This window comes from Ahaetulla prasina, chromosome 17 (assembly GCF_028640845.1).
Source record: "Ahaetulla prasina isolate Xishuangbanna chromosome 17, ASM2864084v1, whole genome shotgun sequence".
Classification (NCBI taxonomy): domain Eukaryota; kingdom Metazoa; phylum Chordata; class Lepidosauria; order Squamata; family Colubridae; genus Ahaetulla; species Ahaetulla prasina.
In genome coordinates this window covers 9,670,566-9,689,477 of record NC_080555.1, presented here as the reverse complement: position 1 = coordinate 9,689,477, position 18,912 = coordinate 9,670,566, and the positions used below count along the sequence as shown (strand labels likewise).

At 46.7% G+C, this 18,912-nt stretch overlaps 1 protein-coding gene across 2 annotated transcripts in view; it reads right to left on the bottom strand.

Annotated features, from left to right (window-relative positions):
* The window catches only part of ITGA10 (integrin subunit alpha 10), a 108,010-nt gene that overhangs the window by 15,420 nt on the left and 73,678 nt on the right, over positions 1–18,912 (bottom strand). For both annotated transcript variants that reach the window (XM_058159769.1, XM_058159768.1), the window contains exons 13-23: positions 15,947–16,095; positions 14,845–14,988; positions 14,035–14,238; positions 12,182–12,312; positions 11,111–11,277; positions 10,018–10,160; positions 7,144–7,257; positions 5,064–5,149; positions 3,835–3,976; positions 2,289–2,381; positions 341–417 (exon numbers count right to left, since the gene is read on the bottom strand). In XM_058159769.1, the coding sequence (XP_058015752.1) occupies positions 341–417; positions 2,289–2,381; positions 3,835–3,976; positions 5,064–5,149; positions 7,144–7,257; positions 10,018–10,160; positions 11,111–11,277; positions 12,182–12,312; positions 14,035–14,238; positions 14,845–14,988; positions 15,947–16,095 (1,450 nt within the window). The remainder of the gene's footprint in view (positions 1–340; positions 418–2,288; positions 2,382–3,834; positions 3,977–5,063; positions 5,150–7,143; positions 7,258–10,017; positions 10,161–11,110; positions 11,278–12,181; positions 12,313–14,034; positions 14,239–14,844; positions 14,989–15,946; positions 16,096–18,912) is intronic.

The window sequence follows — 18,912 nt, the reverse complement described above, 5'->3', positions numbered from 1 at the left end:
TACATGGTTGTTAAGTGAATCTGGCTTCCCCATTGACTTTGCTTGTCAGAAGGTCACAAAAGGGGATCGCGTGACCCCGGGACACTGCGACTGTCATAAATGTGAGTCAGTTACATCCAAATGTAAACCATGTGACTATGGGGATGCTGCAACGGTCGTAAGTGTGAAAACGGTCCTTTTTTCAGTGCCTTATTTGTAACTTTGAACGGTCACTAAATGAACTGTAGTAAGTTGAGAACTACCTGTAATCTCCCCTTTTGGACTAACTTATTTTATTCTTCCCAACATTTTGCCCTCAAGTGCAGAAAGGCTTCCTTAATCCCCCAGCCCCAGTTCTCACCTGCTGGCTGTAAGCTTCACCTGCACTTTGTTCAGAAGAGAGGAGCAGCTGAATTCGAACTCGAGGGCAAAGGCCACCTGTGAAGGAAAGGAATAACAGAATAACAGAGTTGGAAGGGACCTTGGAGGTCTTCTAGTCCAACCCCCTGCTCAAGAAAGAGACCCTATACAATTTGAGACAAGTGGGTGTCCAGTCTCTTCTTAAAAACCGCCAGTGTTGGAGGACCCACAACTTCTGGTGGCAAGCTGTTCCACTGGTTAATTCCACAGGCCTCTGTGGCTCAGGCTGCTAATGCAGTCTGTTATTAACAGCAGCTGCTTGCAATTACTGCAGGTTCAAGTCCCACCAGGCCCAAGGTTGACTCAGCCTCTCATCCTTTATAAGGTAGGTAAAATGAGGACCAGGTTGTTGGGGGCAATAAGTTGACTTTGTATATAAATATACAAATAGGATGAAGACTATTGCTAACATAGTGTAAGCCGCCCTGAGTCTTCGGAGAAGGGCGGGATATAAATGCAAATTTTAAAAAAATTGTTCTCACTGTCAGGAAGTTTCTCCTTAATTCAGATTGCTTCTCTCTTGGATTAGTTTCCATCCATTGTTTCTTCTCCTGCCTTCCGATGCTTTGGAGAATAATTTGACTCCCTCCTCTTTGTGGCAGCCCCTCAATGACTGGAAGAAGCTATCACATCTCTCCTAAGTTTTCAGATGGAAACTACGAAGGATCAGGAGCTGATTTAAAAAGGGCAGGAGAGCTGCCTTCTTAATGCTGTGGGAGAGCACTACAGCTAGTCCTCGACTTACGACTAACTGCAACAAAGGGAGTTACGACTCGGTTCCAAAGTTCCGATAGTAGCTCCTCTCTGATCACCCGACACTTTGGGTTGTCAGCAACACACAGCTACATTTGCAGCATCCCTGCAGTCACGTGACACCTTTTACGACCGTTTTGAAAAACCACGCAGCCAACGACGGGTTACTTGACCCCTGCGGCATTGATGACCTTGGCACTTGTGGGGTTCACTTGCCACAAAGCAAAAGTCATAAAATCCTGTCGGTCAGGTTACTGACCTCCGTTTACAATCACCATGACCTACAACCCCGATGAGCAGTCTCCGTTATGGGATTGTCGATCGAGGACTACCGATACTGTAAGTGGCCATTGTTTACCCAGATGAATTTAGTGCATCATGTGATTCTTTAAAACAGACATGCGGCTCTTTTTACCCCTAAACTGAGAGGCCTCCAACCAACATCACCAGACTCTCTAGCGCAGGGGTCCCCAATCCCTGGGCTGCAGCCAGCGGTGGGATTCAGCCGGTTCAGGCGAACCAGTAGTTCCGACGATCAGCTGAGAGCAAACCGGTTTGCTCCAACGATCAGCTGGGCCCGCCCGCCTGCCCCTGCGCTATACTGACCTGTATTTCCTTTGTTTGAAGCCCAGCTGACAGGCATGGCAGAGCGGATTTTACTCACTGGGGCTGCAGTAGAAGGTAAGTTTTAGAGCCGTTTTCAAACATACTGCGTGCACGTGGAGCGCATGTTTGGCACGCGGAGTGCGTGTTTGGTGCGCGGAGTGCGTGTTTGGCGCATGTGCACTCAGCAAACTGGTTTTTACACTGGTTTAATCCCACTTCTGGCCACAGCCCAGTATTATTATTATTAGTAGTAGTAGTAGTATCAGGCCATGGCCCGTTTGGAACCAGGCCGCACGAGTGGCTGGCTGGCTGGCTGGCACACGCGCAACACAGCTTGAGTGGCACAAGTGGTGGGCCAGTGTGCATGCGCAGGCAGGTCGACTTCCATGAGTGGTGGGCTGGTGGTATGCACACGAGCAAGGGGAGGCAGGCTGCTGCTTCCACAATACAATTATCCCAGTCTCCTCCTGCTGGGCCACAAAGCCGTAAAGATTGGAGATCTCTGCTCTAGCAGGTCTAGGTTTGCTCACCTTTGCCGAGGACCGGAAGACGGGATAACCCACGCTGCACACGCGGGCCTGAGCGGAAGAAACTGAGCACTCCACCTTCACGGGGTTCTCCCCCTGCAGGGAGGAAGGAAGAAGAGCTAGAATAAACTGATTTGGGCATCAGGGGAAGTTTTGGGCAGTGCTTCTTTGTATTCATTTTATCTCGTTATTTTATAATGAGCCGTAACGGCACAGTTGTCAGGGTTCCAAGTAACACCCCTAACGAAAGAAGACTACAGGGCTAGAAGTTCCTCCAAGTTCCATTTTATTAGAGATGTTCTATTGGCCTCCAGGGGATGCAGTGGCTCAGTGGCTAGGACGCCGAGCTTGTCGATCGAAAAATTGGCAGTTCAGCGGTTCGAATCCCTAGTGCTGCATAACGGGGTGAGCTCCCGTTACTTGTCCCAGCTTCTGCCAACCTAGCAGTTCGAAAGAAAGTAAAAAATGCAAGTAGAAAAAAATAGGGACCACCTTTGGTGGGAAGGGAAGAGCGTTTTGTGCGCCTTTGGCGTTGAGTCATGCCGGCCACATGACCACGGAGACATCTTCGGACAGCGCTGGCTCTTCGGCTTTGAAATGGAGATGAGCACCGCCCCCTAGAGTCAGGAACGACTAGCACATATGTGCCAGGGGAACCTTTACCTTTACCTATTGGCCTCCAGGGCTGACAATAGTGGTTACAATGCATATTGTAGGCTGATTCTGCCAGCTGCCAGCAGCTCAATCCTGACTGGCTCAAGGTTGACTCAGCCTTCCGTCCTTCCGAGGTGGGTAAAATGATTGTTGGGGGCAAGAGACTGACTCTGTAAACCGCTTAGAGAGGGCTGTGAAGTGGGATATAAGTCTAAGTACCTGTCCTGTCCTATCACATCACCATGCTGGAGCAGTGGTTACAATGCAATTTTGCAGGCTAACTCTACCCTCTGCCAGCAGTTTGATTCTGACCGGCTCAAGGTTGACTCAGCCTTCCATCCTTCTGAGGTTGGTAAAATGAGGACCCAAATTGTTGGGGGCAAGAGGCTGACTCTGTAAGCTGCTTAGAGAGGCTGTAAAGCACTATGAAGCGGTATATAAGTCGAAGAGCTATTGCTATTTATTTCTAATTTCCGTGTTCCTGAAAATACAATCCCAAGCCAACTATCTTTAACTAGGTTCACAACACCAAGTTAAACTGTTGCTTATCCATGAAAGAAATAAAACTTGCAGGGGAAACCCAGCAATGTTAGACTCTCGCAGGGCTGAAGCTGTTTCTAAAGTTTAACTGAAATCTTGCTTCTACGGTAAGTAATGAAATGCTCAAGGCATAGTTAAAAGAAATAGTAGGGATTTAATTTTAATTATTGAACGAACTAAATAGACCTGCTGGGACTTCAGTTATTAGAGGCAACTTCTTGGTATATGTAAATAACCGAAGCCATTACTTTCAACACATTTTGGAGCACTTCCAGCCTCTTTAGAAAATCCATCGGTGGAAATTAAGAGTGGGCTCCTCCCATTGACAACCCTGCTTGGGTTAGGGGCACCATACCTTCAGCCCAAGGCTGGAGAAGTGGAGATTTCTGGAGAACCAGATCTGGAGGGTGGTGTTGTAGGCATTTTCTTTCTTGTTCTCCAGAAGGACATCAATCACCATCTTCCGCTTCCCTTTACGGATGACATGAGGCTTCTGCCTGCAAATGAGGAATATTGATGATTTGCAAGAAGAGAACGAGGGTCCCAGCTTTGGCTTAAAGGCAGAGAGAGAAGGATTAAATATTCACTAGTCTCTAGCCCAGTGATCCCCAAACTTTGGGGCTTGGAGACTCGGCTGGGGGCGGGAGCGGGAGAGGGGTACTGGGCCATATGGGTGGCGGGCAACCCTTGCACAAGTGGCTGGTGGGCGCACATTTGCATGAGCAGTGGACCAGCCGCACGTGCGCAAGCAGGGGTGGGCTTAATTTTTTTTAGCAAGGATTGTTGGATGGTTATGGCCATAGTGGGCGTGGCCTAGTCAGCCTCCTGCACCACAGCAGGGGGGGTGTTTTTGCCCTCCCTGGGCTCCGGAGGCTTTCCTCGAGCCTCCGGGAGGGTAAAGACGGCCTCCCCAAGCTCCAGAGGCCCTCTGGAGGCTGGAAACGGGCCTTCCCGAACTTCCGGTAGGCCCGTTTTTCATCCTTCCTGAGCCTCCGCACACACCCTGAACTTACCTGCATCCAAAATGGGCCGCGTGGGGACTTCTGGGAGGGGTGGGGTAGGCGGGGCAAGCCAGGAGTGGGATTTGGGGGTTCTCCGAACTGTATGGAATCTTAGCTAGAGGTTCTTCCGAACCCCCAGCAGCCCACCCCTGTGCATGAGTGTCCACCGGATTGCTACTCATATAAGTTGAGCCGCGTGTGTTCCAGTCAGCTTCTCGGGCTGCCCAATTCAGAATTGGCCAGGGCCCAGTCACAGGCTGGGGAGGGTTGGGGACCCCTGCTCTAGCCAATCTGTCCTTCTCTCAATCTACGTCTGAGATTCTACGTCTGATCATGGACAACCAACAGATCGCTTAAATTCTGTGGAACTTTATGTACTTCCAAGAAGTGTTCTCGAACACATCTTGCCGTTAATATTCCAGTTTGGTTTTAATTAGTGGTTTTTAAGTTGTGCCTGGTTGGTGGAATCCTAGAATCCTAGAGCCACTTAAGGCACCAAGTTGAAATCCTTGCTCAGTCAAGCACCCAAATCCCCATTAAACGTCTGCCTAACTTGCAAGATATTCTTGGATCAGATCCTTACCTGGATCCGCTGATATCCATCTCAGCTTGTAGCACCAGATCTGTTACACACTCATCGTCCTCACCACAGTCTTTGAAAAAGGGGATCTGGAAAACAGCCAGCTGATTGGTTCTGAACAGTTTGCCCACCCCTCTCCCCCACTTCTTAAAAGATACGTTTCTGATTCTGAGATCTGAACAATGTCTGAATTAGGAGTGCTCAAACTAGGAGCGGTGCATCAGCCTTTTTTCTTAGTCTTCATCCTTCTTTATTACTAACAGAACTATTACTAACCTAAGTAAGCATGAATAATGGCTTGCAAATGCTATTCGAAGTATGTTGAAATGTTTGCTTATGTATTGAACTATGAAGACAATGAAAGACGATCCATCTTTCTTTCGTTTGAGCCTACTGTATAGAGAAAAGTATGTCAAGATATGTCATCTTGAAATATCTATCAGCCGTGGTGGCACAGTGGTTAGAATGCGGTATTGCAGGCTAATTCTGCTGATTGCCCAGCTGCCAGCAATTCAATCCTGTCTGGCTCAAGGTCGACTCAGCCTTCCGTCCTTCTGTGGTCAGTAAAATGAGGACCCAGATTGTTGGGGGCAAAAGGCTAGCTCTGTAAACTGCTTAGAGAGGGCTACAAAGCACTGTGAAGTGGTATATAAGTCTAAGAGCTATTGCTACTTTCCTTCCTTCCTTCCTTCCATCCTTCCTTCCCTCCCTCCCTCCCTCCCTCCCTTCTTCCCAGTGCTTAGAATGCAGCATTGCAGACAAATTCTGCCACTGCCAGCAGTTTGATCCTGACCGGCTCAAGGTTGACTCAGCCTTCCGTCCTTCTGAGGTTGGTAAAATGAAGACGGAACGCTGTTACCTTCCCACCAAAGGTGTCCCTATTTTTCTACTTGCATTTTTTACCTGCTTTCGAACTGTTAGGTTGGCAGAAGCTGGGACAAAGAACGGGAGCTCACCCCGTTACACGGAACTAGGGATTCTCAACCTTTAGTAACTTTAAAATGGGTGGATTTCAATTCCCAGATGTTCACATTCTATGGATAGGAATCAAAGTGCTACGTCTTAGTACAGTTAGCCCTCAAATTACAACCATAATTAAGCTCAAAATTTCTGTTGATAAGTGAGACATCTGTGAAGTGAGTTTTGCCCCATTTAATGACCTTCCTTGTCACTGTTGTTAAGTGAACCACTGCAGTTGATAAATTAGTAACCTGGTTGTTAAATGAAACCCCATTGACTTTGCGTGTCGCAAAAGGGGGATCACATGACTCGGGGACACAGTGACAGTCATAACTCTGAACCAGTTGCCAAGGCTCTGAATCTTGATCATGGGGATGTGCAAAGGTCGCAACTGTGAAAAATAACTCACATTTTTCAGTGCCATTGTAACTTTGAACAGTCACTAAACAAACTGTTGTAAGTAGAGGATTTCCTGCATAAGATTCACAGATTGCTGTATTGTGTTTATTTTTAATCAATAAATAAAATGTTTTCTCTTTGGCTTTCTTCTACCACTTCCTGAATGGGCAGTTTATGTCACACCTCCAGGGGCTGCCACAAAGAAGAGGGAGTCAAACTATTCTCCAAAGCCCCTGAAGGCAGGACAAGAAGCAGTGGGGGGAAACTGATCAAGGAGAGAAGCAACTTAGAACTAAGGAGAAATTTCCTGATAGTCAGAACAATTAATAGTGGAACAATTTGCCTTCAGGAACTGTGGGTGCTCCAAAAACCTCCACTGGGGGTTTTAAAGAAGATGTTGGATAACCATTTGTCTGAAGTGGTGTAGGGTTTCCTGCCTAAGCAGGGGGTTGGACTAGAAGACCTCCAAGGCCCCTTCCAACTCTGGTATTCTATTCTATTCTATTTTATTCTATTCCATTCCATTCCATTCCATTCCATTCCATTCCATTCTATTCTGTAAGGTTTCCTGCCTAAGCAGGGGGTTGGACTAGAAGACCTCCAAGGCCCCTTCCAACTCTGGTATTATTATTCTATTCTATTCTATTCTATTCTATTCTATCCTATCCTATCCTATTCTATTCTATCCATATGCGTATGAATATCGCATGGCTATTTCACTTACTAGTTTCTTAACAGTGGTGGGCAGTTTCTCATCCAGGACAGGCCCAGGCAGCTCAGTTTCACTCAGTGCAAACTTCATGGTGATGGTGACCGGCCGGAGGTAATCCGAGGTGTCCTGCAGGGGAGAAGCAGACCGGCTGAGACCTTTTGAAGAACGAACATCGGCTCTGAAATTCCTAAGATGCTTCCTTCTCCTTTAAAATGGATGCTCCTCGCAGGTTGTGGAAATGCAGTTCAGTTTTTCTCTGGAAAAGTGTTTTCCAAGCAAGATGGTGGGACTGATTTTTCTCACGCTCATTCCATCATTCCGGACGAGCGTCCGCAGTTTTAAGAGGTGAGGACCTCAGCTCCTAGAATAATTCAGCTTTCAGATGCATGGACTGGAGGGATGGCTGGGGACTTCTGGGAGTTGAAAGTCCATACATCTTAAAATTGCCTGCAGGTTTGTGATTGTGGCAAATATCTGTAGCTGGGGTGTAGGATGAGGGCGGAGATTTGTTCTCTGAGCTTGTGGGTTGGTTTCCAAATGTTTCGTTACCAGGTTAGGTGACATCCTCAGTATAACTTAATGGATGTGAGTGTTGGTGTTCTTCTGCTTATAAGCAGGGTTGGGATTCAGCCGGTTCGGGCGAACCGGATATTAATTTTAATCTGGTTCGCCGAACCTGTAGTTTCAAGGACTGACTGACCCTGCCCACCCCGCCACTCCCAGGAGTCTCTACGCAGCCTGTTTTGGATGCCAGGTAACTGCGCGGAGGCTCTTGGAGGGAGAAAAACGGCCCTACCCTACCGAAAGTTCCGGAAGTCTGGAAACGAGCCAATTTCCAGCCTCCGAAGGGCTTCTGGAGTCCAGGGGAGGCTGTTTTCACCCTCCCGGAGGCTCAAGGAAAGCCTGCAGAGCCTGGGGAGGTAAAAAACGGGCCTGCCGGAAGTCCAAAAATGGGCCTGTTTCCAGCCTCCTGAGGGCCTCCGGAGCCTGGGAGAGTCTGTTTTCGCCCTCCCAGAGACTCAAGGAAAGCCTCCGGAGTCTGGGGTGGGTGAAAACACCCCACCCCCGTAGTGTAGGAGGCCGAGTAGGCCACATCCACCATGGCCATGCTCACTCAGCAACTGGGCAGAGAAACGGCTGCTAAAATTTCTGAATCTCACCCCTGCTTATAAGGGCTTCCAGTGGTCAGTAGGTCTTGTGATGGGAGGTCACATCAAGCGAGAGTCTTGTGATGAGTCAGATGTGGGTCACATCAAGTGAGGTTCTTGTGATAGGGAGGTTACCTCAGGTGAGGGTCATCGGGAGGTGAAGTGAAGTGTTTTTTTGGGGGGGTTGCATGGGTGGGTCGAGGGTCGGTGCTGTCACTGGTTGGCTGTGTGGTTTGATGTGAATTTTGAGGGGATCATAGGCTGGTTGTAGGTCGATGTGTCTGTTGATGGAATTGCTTGGGGAGTGTCAGGCTTCCATAAACCCACAAGCGGGGCAACAGATGGTAGCATGGCCCATGTATTGCTCCAATCGAATCAGTTTTGTACTGTGGTGAAATGTAAAATTTGTTACTACCAGTTCTGTGGGCGTGGCTTGGTGGTGGGGGTAATGTGACTGGGTGAGCGTGGCCAACTTTTTTTTTTTTTTACTTTTAAAAGCATTTTTTCTACAACCTCTTGAAGAGGTTGTAGAAAAAATGCTTCTAAAAAGCTCTGATGATCCCAGCTGAGCCGCCCAATCATCAGAGGCTTTTTTTTTTACTTTTAAAAGCATTTTTTCTACAACCTCTTGAAGAGGTTGTAGAAAAAATGCTTCTAAAAAGCTCTGATGATCCCAGCTGAGCCGCCCAATCATCAGAGGCTTTTTTTTTTACTTTTAAAAGCATTTTTTTGGCCGAAGAAAAAATTCTTTTAAAAGTAAAAAACAAACAAACTCTGATGATCGCACGGCTCAGCTGGGCATGGTGGGGGACAGGGATTTTTGCTACTGGTTCTCTGAACCACCTGCCACCATCGCTACTGGATCGGGTGATCCGGTCCGAACCGGGAGCATTTTACCTCTGGTTTTGTTGTTCGATATCGGTGTGGGTAGAGAAATATTCGGAAACCAACCCACAAGCTCGGAGGAAGAACACTACCGCATGACCTATGTGTTCTTTCCGATTAACATGATTTCATGATTAGGATTCTTTTTTTATTTTATTTTTTACAAACATATCAATGCATGAACAGTGTGGCACCTGGGTGTCATATATTCTAATATAAATAAAACTAGTAGAATTCATCATAATTAGCACATTCAATCAACTTATATATTTCTAATAATAATACACATTTATATTAAGTTGCTGTCTTTCATTATTCAATTATTCCATGTTTTCTCTTATCGCTTTTGTTTTATTATATAAAAATATATACACTGATATTCCTCCTTTCTCTTGTTCTAACTTTTAATCATGTCACTCTTTATTAAAAGGCCTTTTCTTTCTATCGTACCTAACTTCTAGTCATGTCACCTCCCTAAAAAAAGAAAAAGAGAGAGCAAAAGAGAAGCAAATCAAAACAATAACAAAAAAAAGAGAATCATCTATCCATCGTCTCTTGCCCGCTTCAATATTTTAACTGCTATGCTTTTTTTGGCTTGCCTCCCATATTCCTCTCATAGATCTTTATCTGTCTGCATCTGCTTCTTGGCTGTTCAATCTAGGTATCATCTATTCAATCTATGATTAGGATTCTTCAGCTAAGGAAGAAATTCCTTTCATTCGAAAGAAAGCAACCTGAAGACAAATGCCTGCATTAGACACATGGTAGGTTAACAGCCCCTTTTTAGCCAACTAAGCAGTCCTATGAACCAATCACATCCCATGGGCCAGAGAGAAACTCATCCCACACTCACAATGACGTGGAAGCGAGCAGTTGAGCACGCCGTCCTGCCCACCGTGGCCCGAGTTCTCTTCTGCAGCAGCTTTTGAGAGCTGCTATCAAAGACCGCTCTTGTGCCAAACTTCCTGTCATCCAGAGAGACGTTGTATCTTATACCTAGAATCAAGTGATAAAGAGAGAGTGGTGCAGTGGCCTAGAGGTGGAACTCTCGCCTCACAAACAGGACGCTGTGAGTTCGATCCTAGGTAGAGGCAGATATTTCTTTCTCTGGGCACAATGAGAATATATCTGCTGAACAAAACTCCGTATTGGTGACAGGAAAGACATCTGGCGAGTAAACACTAAGTTCCATTCAGTTGCCCAGACGCCACCCCACAAGGGATTATTATGAGGTCGTTAAATAAAGATGATGATCAAATGATAAAGAGAGTTTCTTTAGGTTGGATGGGTCCCACTGGGCCAGACACAGCTGCTTAAACCCTGTTGCAGCTTGTCCAGAAATTGCACAATCAGAACATTGGTTTAAAAAAACAGATCTTTCTGCCATTCCTCTCCATCACGCCCTTGGCCAGCTGCCCCCAAACAGTGGAATTCAGGTGGTTCGGACCAGTTTGGGTGAACCGGATGTTAATTTTAATCTGGTTCGCCGAACCAGTTGTTCCAAGGACTGGCTGACCACGCCCACTGCACCCTGCCCCTCCCAGGAGTCTCCACACAGGCTGTTTTGGATGCCAGGTAGGTGCAGGGTGTGCGCAGAGGTTCTGGGAGGGCAAAAATTGGGCCTACTGGAAGTCCAGAAACAGGCCAGTTTCCAGCCTCCGGAAAGGTCTTTGGTGCCCAGGGAGGCCGTTTCCGCTCTCCTGGAGGCTCGAGGAAAGCCTCCAGAGCCTGGGGAGGGCGAAAACTCCCCTCCCAACTTGGTGCAGGAGGCTGAGTAGGCCACGCCCCCATGGCCACGCCCATCTAGCAATCAGGCAGCGAATGGTTTGCTGAAATTTTTCAATCTCACCCCTGCTCCCAAAGCTGTGCCCAACCTTGGTTCAAGTCACGTAACCGAGGTGGACAGTAAAAGAAACGCTTGAACTTTTGGTTTGGGAGGCACTTACCTAAGTGGCTGTCCCGGGGACCCAACGAGCGCGAAGACACAGTGAAACAGAAGTTGGCTGTCACGCAGAGGGATTCCTTCCCGTTTCTCTGGCAGTTTTTCTGGATCACGTTGATGGAGGGAGGGTTGACTGAGATGGATGCGTTGATCTGCACAATTCTCCTGGATCTGTTTCATTGCCAGCAAATATAATTGTAACCACAAAAGACATACCTGTCTTCACAATCTAAGCACTGTAATTGGGTACAATCTATGCCTATGATGGTGAACCTATGGCGCATGTGCCAGAGGTGGCACGCAGAGCCCTCTGTGGGCACGCGCATGGGTGCCGGAGTGCAGGAAAACGGCCTGAAAACAGCCCAAAAAAAGGCCAGAAAACGGCCCCAAAACTGCCTTTTTTTGAGGCCATTTTTCGGTCTGAAAATGTCCTGAAAAACAGCTCGAAAAACAGCCTGAAAAATGGCCTGAAAAAAAACAACCACCTGAAAATGGCCCAAAAAACAGCCTGAAAAATGGCCTGAAAAAAAACCTGAAAATGGCCCAAAAAACACCCTGAAAAATGGCCTGAAAAACAACCTGAAAATGGCCCAAAAAACACCCAGGAAAATGGCCAGAAAACAGCCCCAAAACCGCCTATTTTTTGGGCTTTTTTGGGCCATTTTCAGGCTGTTTTTCGGACCATTTTCAGGCTGTTTTGGGGGCAGTTTTTCAGCCCAAAAAATGGCCTGAAAAATGGGCTGAAAGCAGCCCGAAAAACAGCCAAAACACAGGCATGCGTGTGCTAGCCAGCTGGTCTTTGGGTTTCCGGTGCTCCGGTGCGCGTGTTCCGATTCAGGCACTTGTTCACCATCACTGTCATAGACCCATTCCAAGAGATTTGGAGGTTTGGCCTCCGCTTTCAGGGATAAGAAGCTTCTTCTGAGTTCCAAACCACGTCTGAGCCTTTCCCGAAAAGCAAGAAATCTGCCCACTCCTTCCTTGCAAAGATTCTGCCTGGCACCAGCATTCCCCGTTGCTCACTCACCCCTCTGAATGGGACTCATCCTCCTTGGTCCTCCTTCCAGTCTCTCACCTTAAGACTACGGCAGCATCCTGAGCCCCCACAGCCAGATCCACCAGGCCGTCCCCATCCATGTCGATCTGCCCGTCCAAGCTGCGGCCGAAATAGCGAAGGCCCAAGCGAAGCGCTGCGGATTCGATGCGCTGCCGGGGAAGAAAGCAAACATTTTGGAGGAACAGCTTTAGCCGCTTGTGGCTGCCATTTTTTTAGCTTGCGTTTCCAAAGCTGAGGACTCTGGGGGTCCTAGGCAGGGGCCCCTCTGTATGCTTAGAGACATAATGTGTACCGTCCTGTTGGCATATGCATCTGTTCTGTCCCCCTTGTCTCAGTTCGAGCAATGACTTAATTAGCCGGCAACTATCAGCTTCTGGCAGCGAACTAGCAAGCGTCTACCAAGTGTCTCTGTTATCTCGCTTGATGCCGATGAGTCAACCAGGAACAAACAGTATTTCAGCTCTAGTTAGGCAGTTGATTTGCTTGCCACGAAGAGACATAGCAGCCCTTGCTGCTTTTACATCCTGTGGGGTGTGGCTCCATGACTCAGCACTTCCTAGGCCTGCCCCACCCTTGCTTCTGTTGTTCCCGCCTCTCCTGCCTACGAAACCTAGGGTCCAGCCAGGCCTGATTGACATCAGCCGGGTCTGGAGGCGTGGCCCGGGGGAGGGGAAGAGTCAGGGGACAGAGGCCTCGTTATTTCCTCCATCTGGCCTGCCTCTGACTCCTGAGCCAGGGAAGCCGGTGCTCCAGAGGTAAGTCCTGATGCCCTTTCCCCCTCACTTTCTGAGTCACTTTCTGGCAGGGGCCCTGGCTCGGGGGGCGCAGACACAACAGCATCAAAAGAAACACCTGGGACATTATTTTGCCAAGGGTATGAACTTTACTGCTAGATCCATATAGCCAGAGTAGAAGCAAAGCCGGTTCTAAAGTTTTTCCTGCGTAGTAAAAAAAATCGCCCTTTTTCTTGTAAACCCACCAGAGTTATACAGTTTAGGGTCTTCAGGGAAGGTGTGGCTAAGATGCTGAGCTTGTTGATTGAAAGGTCGGCAGTTCAGTGGTTCGAAGCCCTAGTGCCGCATAACGGGGTGAGCCCCATGTGACCATGGGGATGCTGCAAAGGTCGCAACTGTGAAAATTGGACATAAGTCATGTTTTTCAGTGCCACTGTAACTTTGAATGGCCACTAAATGAACTGTTGTAAATCGGGGACTACTTGTACTGTACAGAATTATGGAAATTGAATTCACTCTATTCAACCAGGTTGGAAGGCTTTTGTAAGATACATGAAGTTGAATTAAAAATCATATTAAAGGAAAAGTAGAAATTGAACTTTTAAGGGATGCAGTGGCTCAGTGGCTAAGAAGCTGAGCTGGTCAATCATAAGATTGGCAGTTCAGCAGTTCGAATCCCTAGTGCGTAAAAGGGTGAGCTCCGGTTCCTTGTCCCAGCTTCTGCCAACCTAGCAGTTCGAAAGCAGGTAAAAAATGCAAGTAGAAAAATAGGGACCATCTTTGGTGGGAAGGGAACAGCGTTCCGTGTGCCTTTGGCGTTGAGTCGTGCCAGCCACATTACCATGGAGACAAATTACAATTTGTGTAATAAGTTTTTTAATTCATGGTTTTATGTGTATATTGCTGTCGTTTTTATTTTGGCTGTAAACCGCCCCGAGTCCCTTGGGAGAAGGGCGGTATAAAAATTTAATAAATAAATAAATAAATAAATGGAAACGTCTTCGGACCGCGCTGGCTCTTCGGCTTTGAAACGGAGATGAGCACCGCCCCCTAGAGTCGGGAACGACTAGCATATATGTGCCAGGGGAACCTTTACCTTTAGAAACTGACAATGGGCAATGCTTTGCGCTCACTCACCTGTTTGAAACGCGGTAATACAGTTGTACGGTAGCCATGGTACAAGTAGACTGCCCCCTGGTGGTTGTCTTCCAAGGGGGCGCCCACAACTACATCGTTAAAGCTGTCGTGATTAAGATCTGGAACAGCCAGCATGGCATAGCCAAAGCGAGCGTCCTGAGGTTTGGGATCAGGAAGGAGAGTCCCATTGAAAGTCAGGAGTGACTTCAAAACAGAGAACAGGAGAGAGAGAGAAAGAAGGGCTTATTCAAAGTAATTACAAAATAAAATAAAAGTAATTTCCTTTCATATGTCTGCATCCACTCGTATCAGGAAAATAATTGTTCTTCCATTGCCAGACAGATGTTGAGATTGGTTGTGGGTACACAACCACAAAGTGGGGAAAAAAAATCACTTTGTAGAGTAGTTTCTCCATAAGTTTTATTTATTAGTTCTTTTAAAAATTTATACGGCCACCCAGCTCACTCATGGTGACTCTGGATGTCTACGAAGATTCTCAGCCATCCAAGTCGTGGTTGTCCCAAAGGTGCTTTTTTTCAAGAGGCAAAACTCGACTTCCTGATTTTTCTTTGAAGACATTTCGCTTCTCGTCCAAGAAGCTTCTTCAGCTCTGACTTCAGCTCTGACTCTCCCCACCATCCAGTCAGAGCTGAAGAAGCTTCTGGGATGAGAAGCAAAACGTCTTTAAAGAAAAAACCGGAAAGTCCAGTTGCCTCTTCAAAAGGGCACCTTAGGGTGATTCCGGATGTCTTACCGAAATAAAAACCCAGAACAAACTCCCATAAACCCCTGCCCTGCAACAGCACTCACCTGGCCAACCCTGTAAAGGTAAACACACCCTATCTCTTTGTTCTGTGGGCCCAGGTACATGGGGGCAGCCACCAGCAAGATATCTGTGATGCCATCTCCATTCACGTCCACCGGACAAACTTCGCTGCCAAAGTAGGATCCGATCTGCAGGAGACAATGAAGACCATGTCAACCCTAGGCAGATTCACCCGTTTTCTTCACACAGTTAAATTAATAACAACGGTCGGTAAGTGAATCTGGCTTCCCTCCATTGACTTTGCTCGTCAGAAGGTCGCAAAAGGGGGTCACGTGACCACAGGACACGGCCACCGTCGTAAGTATGAACCAGTTGTCAAATATCCGAATGGGACCCACGCGACCATGGGGGATGCTACAACGGTCGTAAATGCGGAAGAGGGCTATTTGTCACTTTTTTCAGTGCCGTTGTAACTTCCGTCACTAAGCAAGATGTTGTAAGACGAGGACTCTCTGTATTCAGCAGCCAGAAAATCAGACACATACAGGATATTCTCACATGCCTTTAATGCATCAACACTGCTGGATGGTCACAAAAACACATACACACACAGGGGCAGGAATGGGCTGCTGAGGGTTCGCAAGGGTTGGGGAGAACCTCTAGCTAAGATTCGGTGCAGTTTGGAGAACCCCCAAATCCCACTCCTGGCTGGCCCCGCCCAACCCACCCCATCCCTTCCAGAAGTCCCCACGCGGCCCATTTTGGATGCAGGTAAGTGCAGGGCGGAGGCTCAAGGAGGGCGGGTCTGCCACATGTTTGGGAAGGCCAGAAATGGGCCAGTTTCCAGCCTCCAGAGGACCTCTGTAGCCTGGGGAGCCTGAGGAGGTCGTTTTCGCCCTCCCGGAGGCTCAAGGAAAGCCTCCGGAGCCCGGGGAGGGCAACCTGCCCACCATGGTGCAGGAGGCCTAGTAGGCCACGCCCAGCATGGCCACGCCCACCCAGCAACTGGGCAGAGAACCCCTTGCTAAAATTTTTGAAGCCCACCCCTGCACAGGAGTATTCTAGCCCCTCCTACTTCTGTTTTAAATGGTTTCTGCTAAAAAGGTGTGATGAATAACATTTGCATTTTGCGAGTGCCTTCCTTACTTGGTCTCCTGTCAGGGCCTGTGAGATGGACACGTCGCCATCTCCATCCATCTCAAAGAGGATAACTTTCCCCTTGTGCTGGAAACGGGGGGCGCTGGCCAGATAGAGCCTTCGGCCACTCCGGAGTCTGATGGAAGAGACGGTGTAGCCTGAGAAAGAGGGGGGGAAATGACAAAAATTTAGAAATTCTGGACAGAATACCAAACAATAGGGTTGAACGGGACCTTGGAAGCCATCTAGTCCAGGGGTTCCCAACCCGTGGACTACAGCACAGCCCACTACCAGAGCCACGCAAGTGGTGGGCAAACGTGCAAGCACGCGCAGCCCCATTTGCACAAAGCAGTGTGCACGCCCAAAGCTCACACAAATACAAATTATGTGTGGTTAGGCCCCTGCCTCTCGCATGGATCTCCCCCTTCCCCCCATCCCCCGACTGGTCCAGAAAGATTGTGGACTGCTATTCTAGTCCAACCACTTGTTCAAGCAAGAGATCCTATAGATTTATACTATCCCAGACAAATGGCTGTGTCTTCTGAAAAACCTCCAGTGATGGAGCATCCACAACTTCTGGAGGCAAGCTGTTCCACTGATTAATTATCCTCACTGTCAGAAAATTCCTCCTTATTTCCAGGTTGAATCTCTCCTTGTTCAGTTTCCATCCATTATTCCTTGTCTGGCCTTCAGGTGCTTTAGAAAATAATTTGACCCCTTCCTCTCTGTCGCAGCCCCTCAAGTATTGGAAGATGCTCTCCTGTCTCCCCTGGTCCTGGTCCTTCTCTTCACTAGACTAGCCAGGCCCAGTTCCTGCAACCATTCATCGTCTGTTTTAGCCTCCAGTCCCCTAATCATCTTTATTGCTCTTCTCTGCACTCTTTCTAAAGTTTCAACATCTTTTTTTTGTATTGTTGTGACCAAAATTGGATGCACTATTCCAAGTGCTATCTTCCCAAGGCATTACGAAGTGGTTCTAGCACTTCTCGTGATCTTCACTTGGGAGTGATTATGGTAGCTAACTTTGGCACAAGTCTTTAAAGTAGGGGCTATAAAAGCATTTTGAACTGCCTGGAATTTAAAACATCGTTGTAAGTGAAATTACTTTCAAGAGGATTGAAAAGGACCATGTTAAATTAAAAAAAAAAATGTTCTATGCAGGGAACAATTACTTTAAAGTCGAAGTGCATTCAAGTTGGTTCAGATTCAGAATATTTTTCACAGCGCTTTCTTAAACCTTCCAATGATTTAAGAGGTTACTCACAAAGAAAAAGAAGTTAAGAAGAGCATGTGGTACCCTGTTTCTCCAAAAATAAGACCCAACCGGAAAATAAGTCCTAGCATGATTTTTCAGGATGCTCGTAATATAAGCCCTATCCCCAAAATAAGCCCCAGTTAAGATTGTCAGCCGGATGGATGCATTTAGTACCACATTTCTCTTAAAATAAGAGCTAACCAGAAAATAAGCCCTAATGCGTCTCTTGGAGCAAAAATTAATATAAGACCCAGTCTTATTTTCAGGAAAACACAGTACCTGAGTGAAATCGGGCATTATAGTACAACAAAATTTGAGAATACAAAGTCTCTTTATGTGCTTTCCTGATTTTAGGTATAATAATAATTCTTTTCTGTGAGAGGGAGATTTAAGCATAGTTTTACAAATTAATACTTTTTCCCCCCACAAATGAAACCATAATAGACTCATAGTATCATAGTATGCTCTCCCACTTCTCTTCTCTTCACTAGACTAGCCAGGCCCAGTTCCTGCAACCATTCATCGTCTGTTTTAGCCTCCAGTCCCCTAATCATCTTTATTGCTCTTCTCTGCACTCTTTCTAAAGTTTCAACATCTTTTTTTTTGTATTGTTGTGACCAAAATTGGATGCACTATTCCAAGTGCGGTCTTCCCAAGGCATTACAAAGTGGTTCTAGCACTTATCGTGAGCTTCACTTGGGAGTGATTATGGTAGCTAACTTTGGCACAAGTCTTTAAAGTAGGGGATATAAAAGCATTTTGAACTGCCTGGAATTTAAAACATCATGTTTTAAGTGAAATTACTTTCAAGAGGATTGAAAAGGACCATTTTAAATTAAAAAAAATGTTCTATGCAGGGAACAATTACTTCAAAGTCGAAGTGCATTCAAGTTGGTTCAGATTCAGAATATTTTTCACAGCACTTTCTTAAACCTTCCAATGATTTAAGAGATTACTCACAAAGACAAAGAAGTTAAGAAGAGCATGTGGTACCCTGTTTCTCCAAAAATAAGACCCAACTGGAAAATAAGTCCTAGCATGATTTTTCAGGATGCTCGTAATATAAGCCCTATCCCCAAAATAAGCCCCAGTTAAGATTGTCAGCCGGATGGATGCATTTAGTACCACATTTCCCCTAAAATAAGAGCTAACCAGAAAATAAGCTCTAATGCATCTCTTGGAGCAAAAATTAATATAAGACCCAGTCTTATTTTCAGGAAAACACAGTACCTGGGTGAAATCGGGCATTATAGTACAACAAAATTTGAGAATACAAAGTCTCTTTATGTGCTTTCCTGATTTTAGGTATAATAATAATTCTTTTCTGTGAGAGGGAGATTTAGGCATAGTTTTACAAATTAATACTTTTTTCCCCCACAAATGAAACCATAATAGACTCATAGTATCATAGTATGCTCTCCCCACTTCTCTTCCCTTTGAATACCAATGACTGCATCTCAAACGATCCATCTGTTAAACTACTGAAGTTCTCAGATGACACAACAGTGATTGGTCTCATTCCGAGACAATGATGAATCCGCATACAGACGGGAGGGTGAACGACTAGCCTCATGGTGCAACCGGAACAATCTGGAACTGAACACACTCAAAACTGTAGAAATGGTGGTAGACTTTAGGAGAAACCCTTCCATACTTCCACCTCTTACAATACTAGACAACACAGTATCAACAGTAGAAACCTTCAAATTTCTAGGTTCTA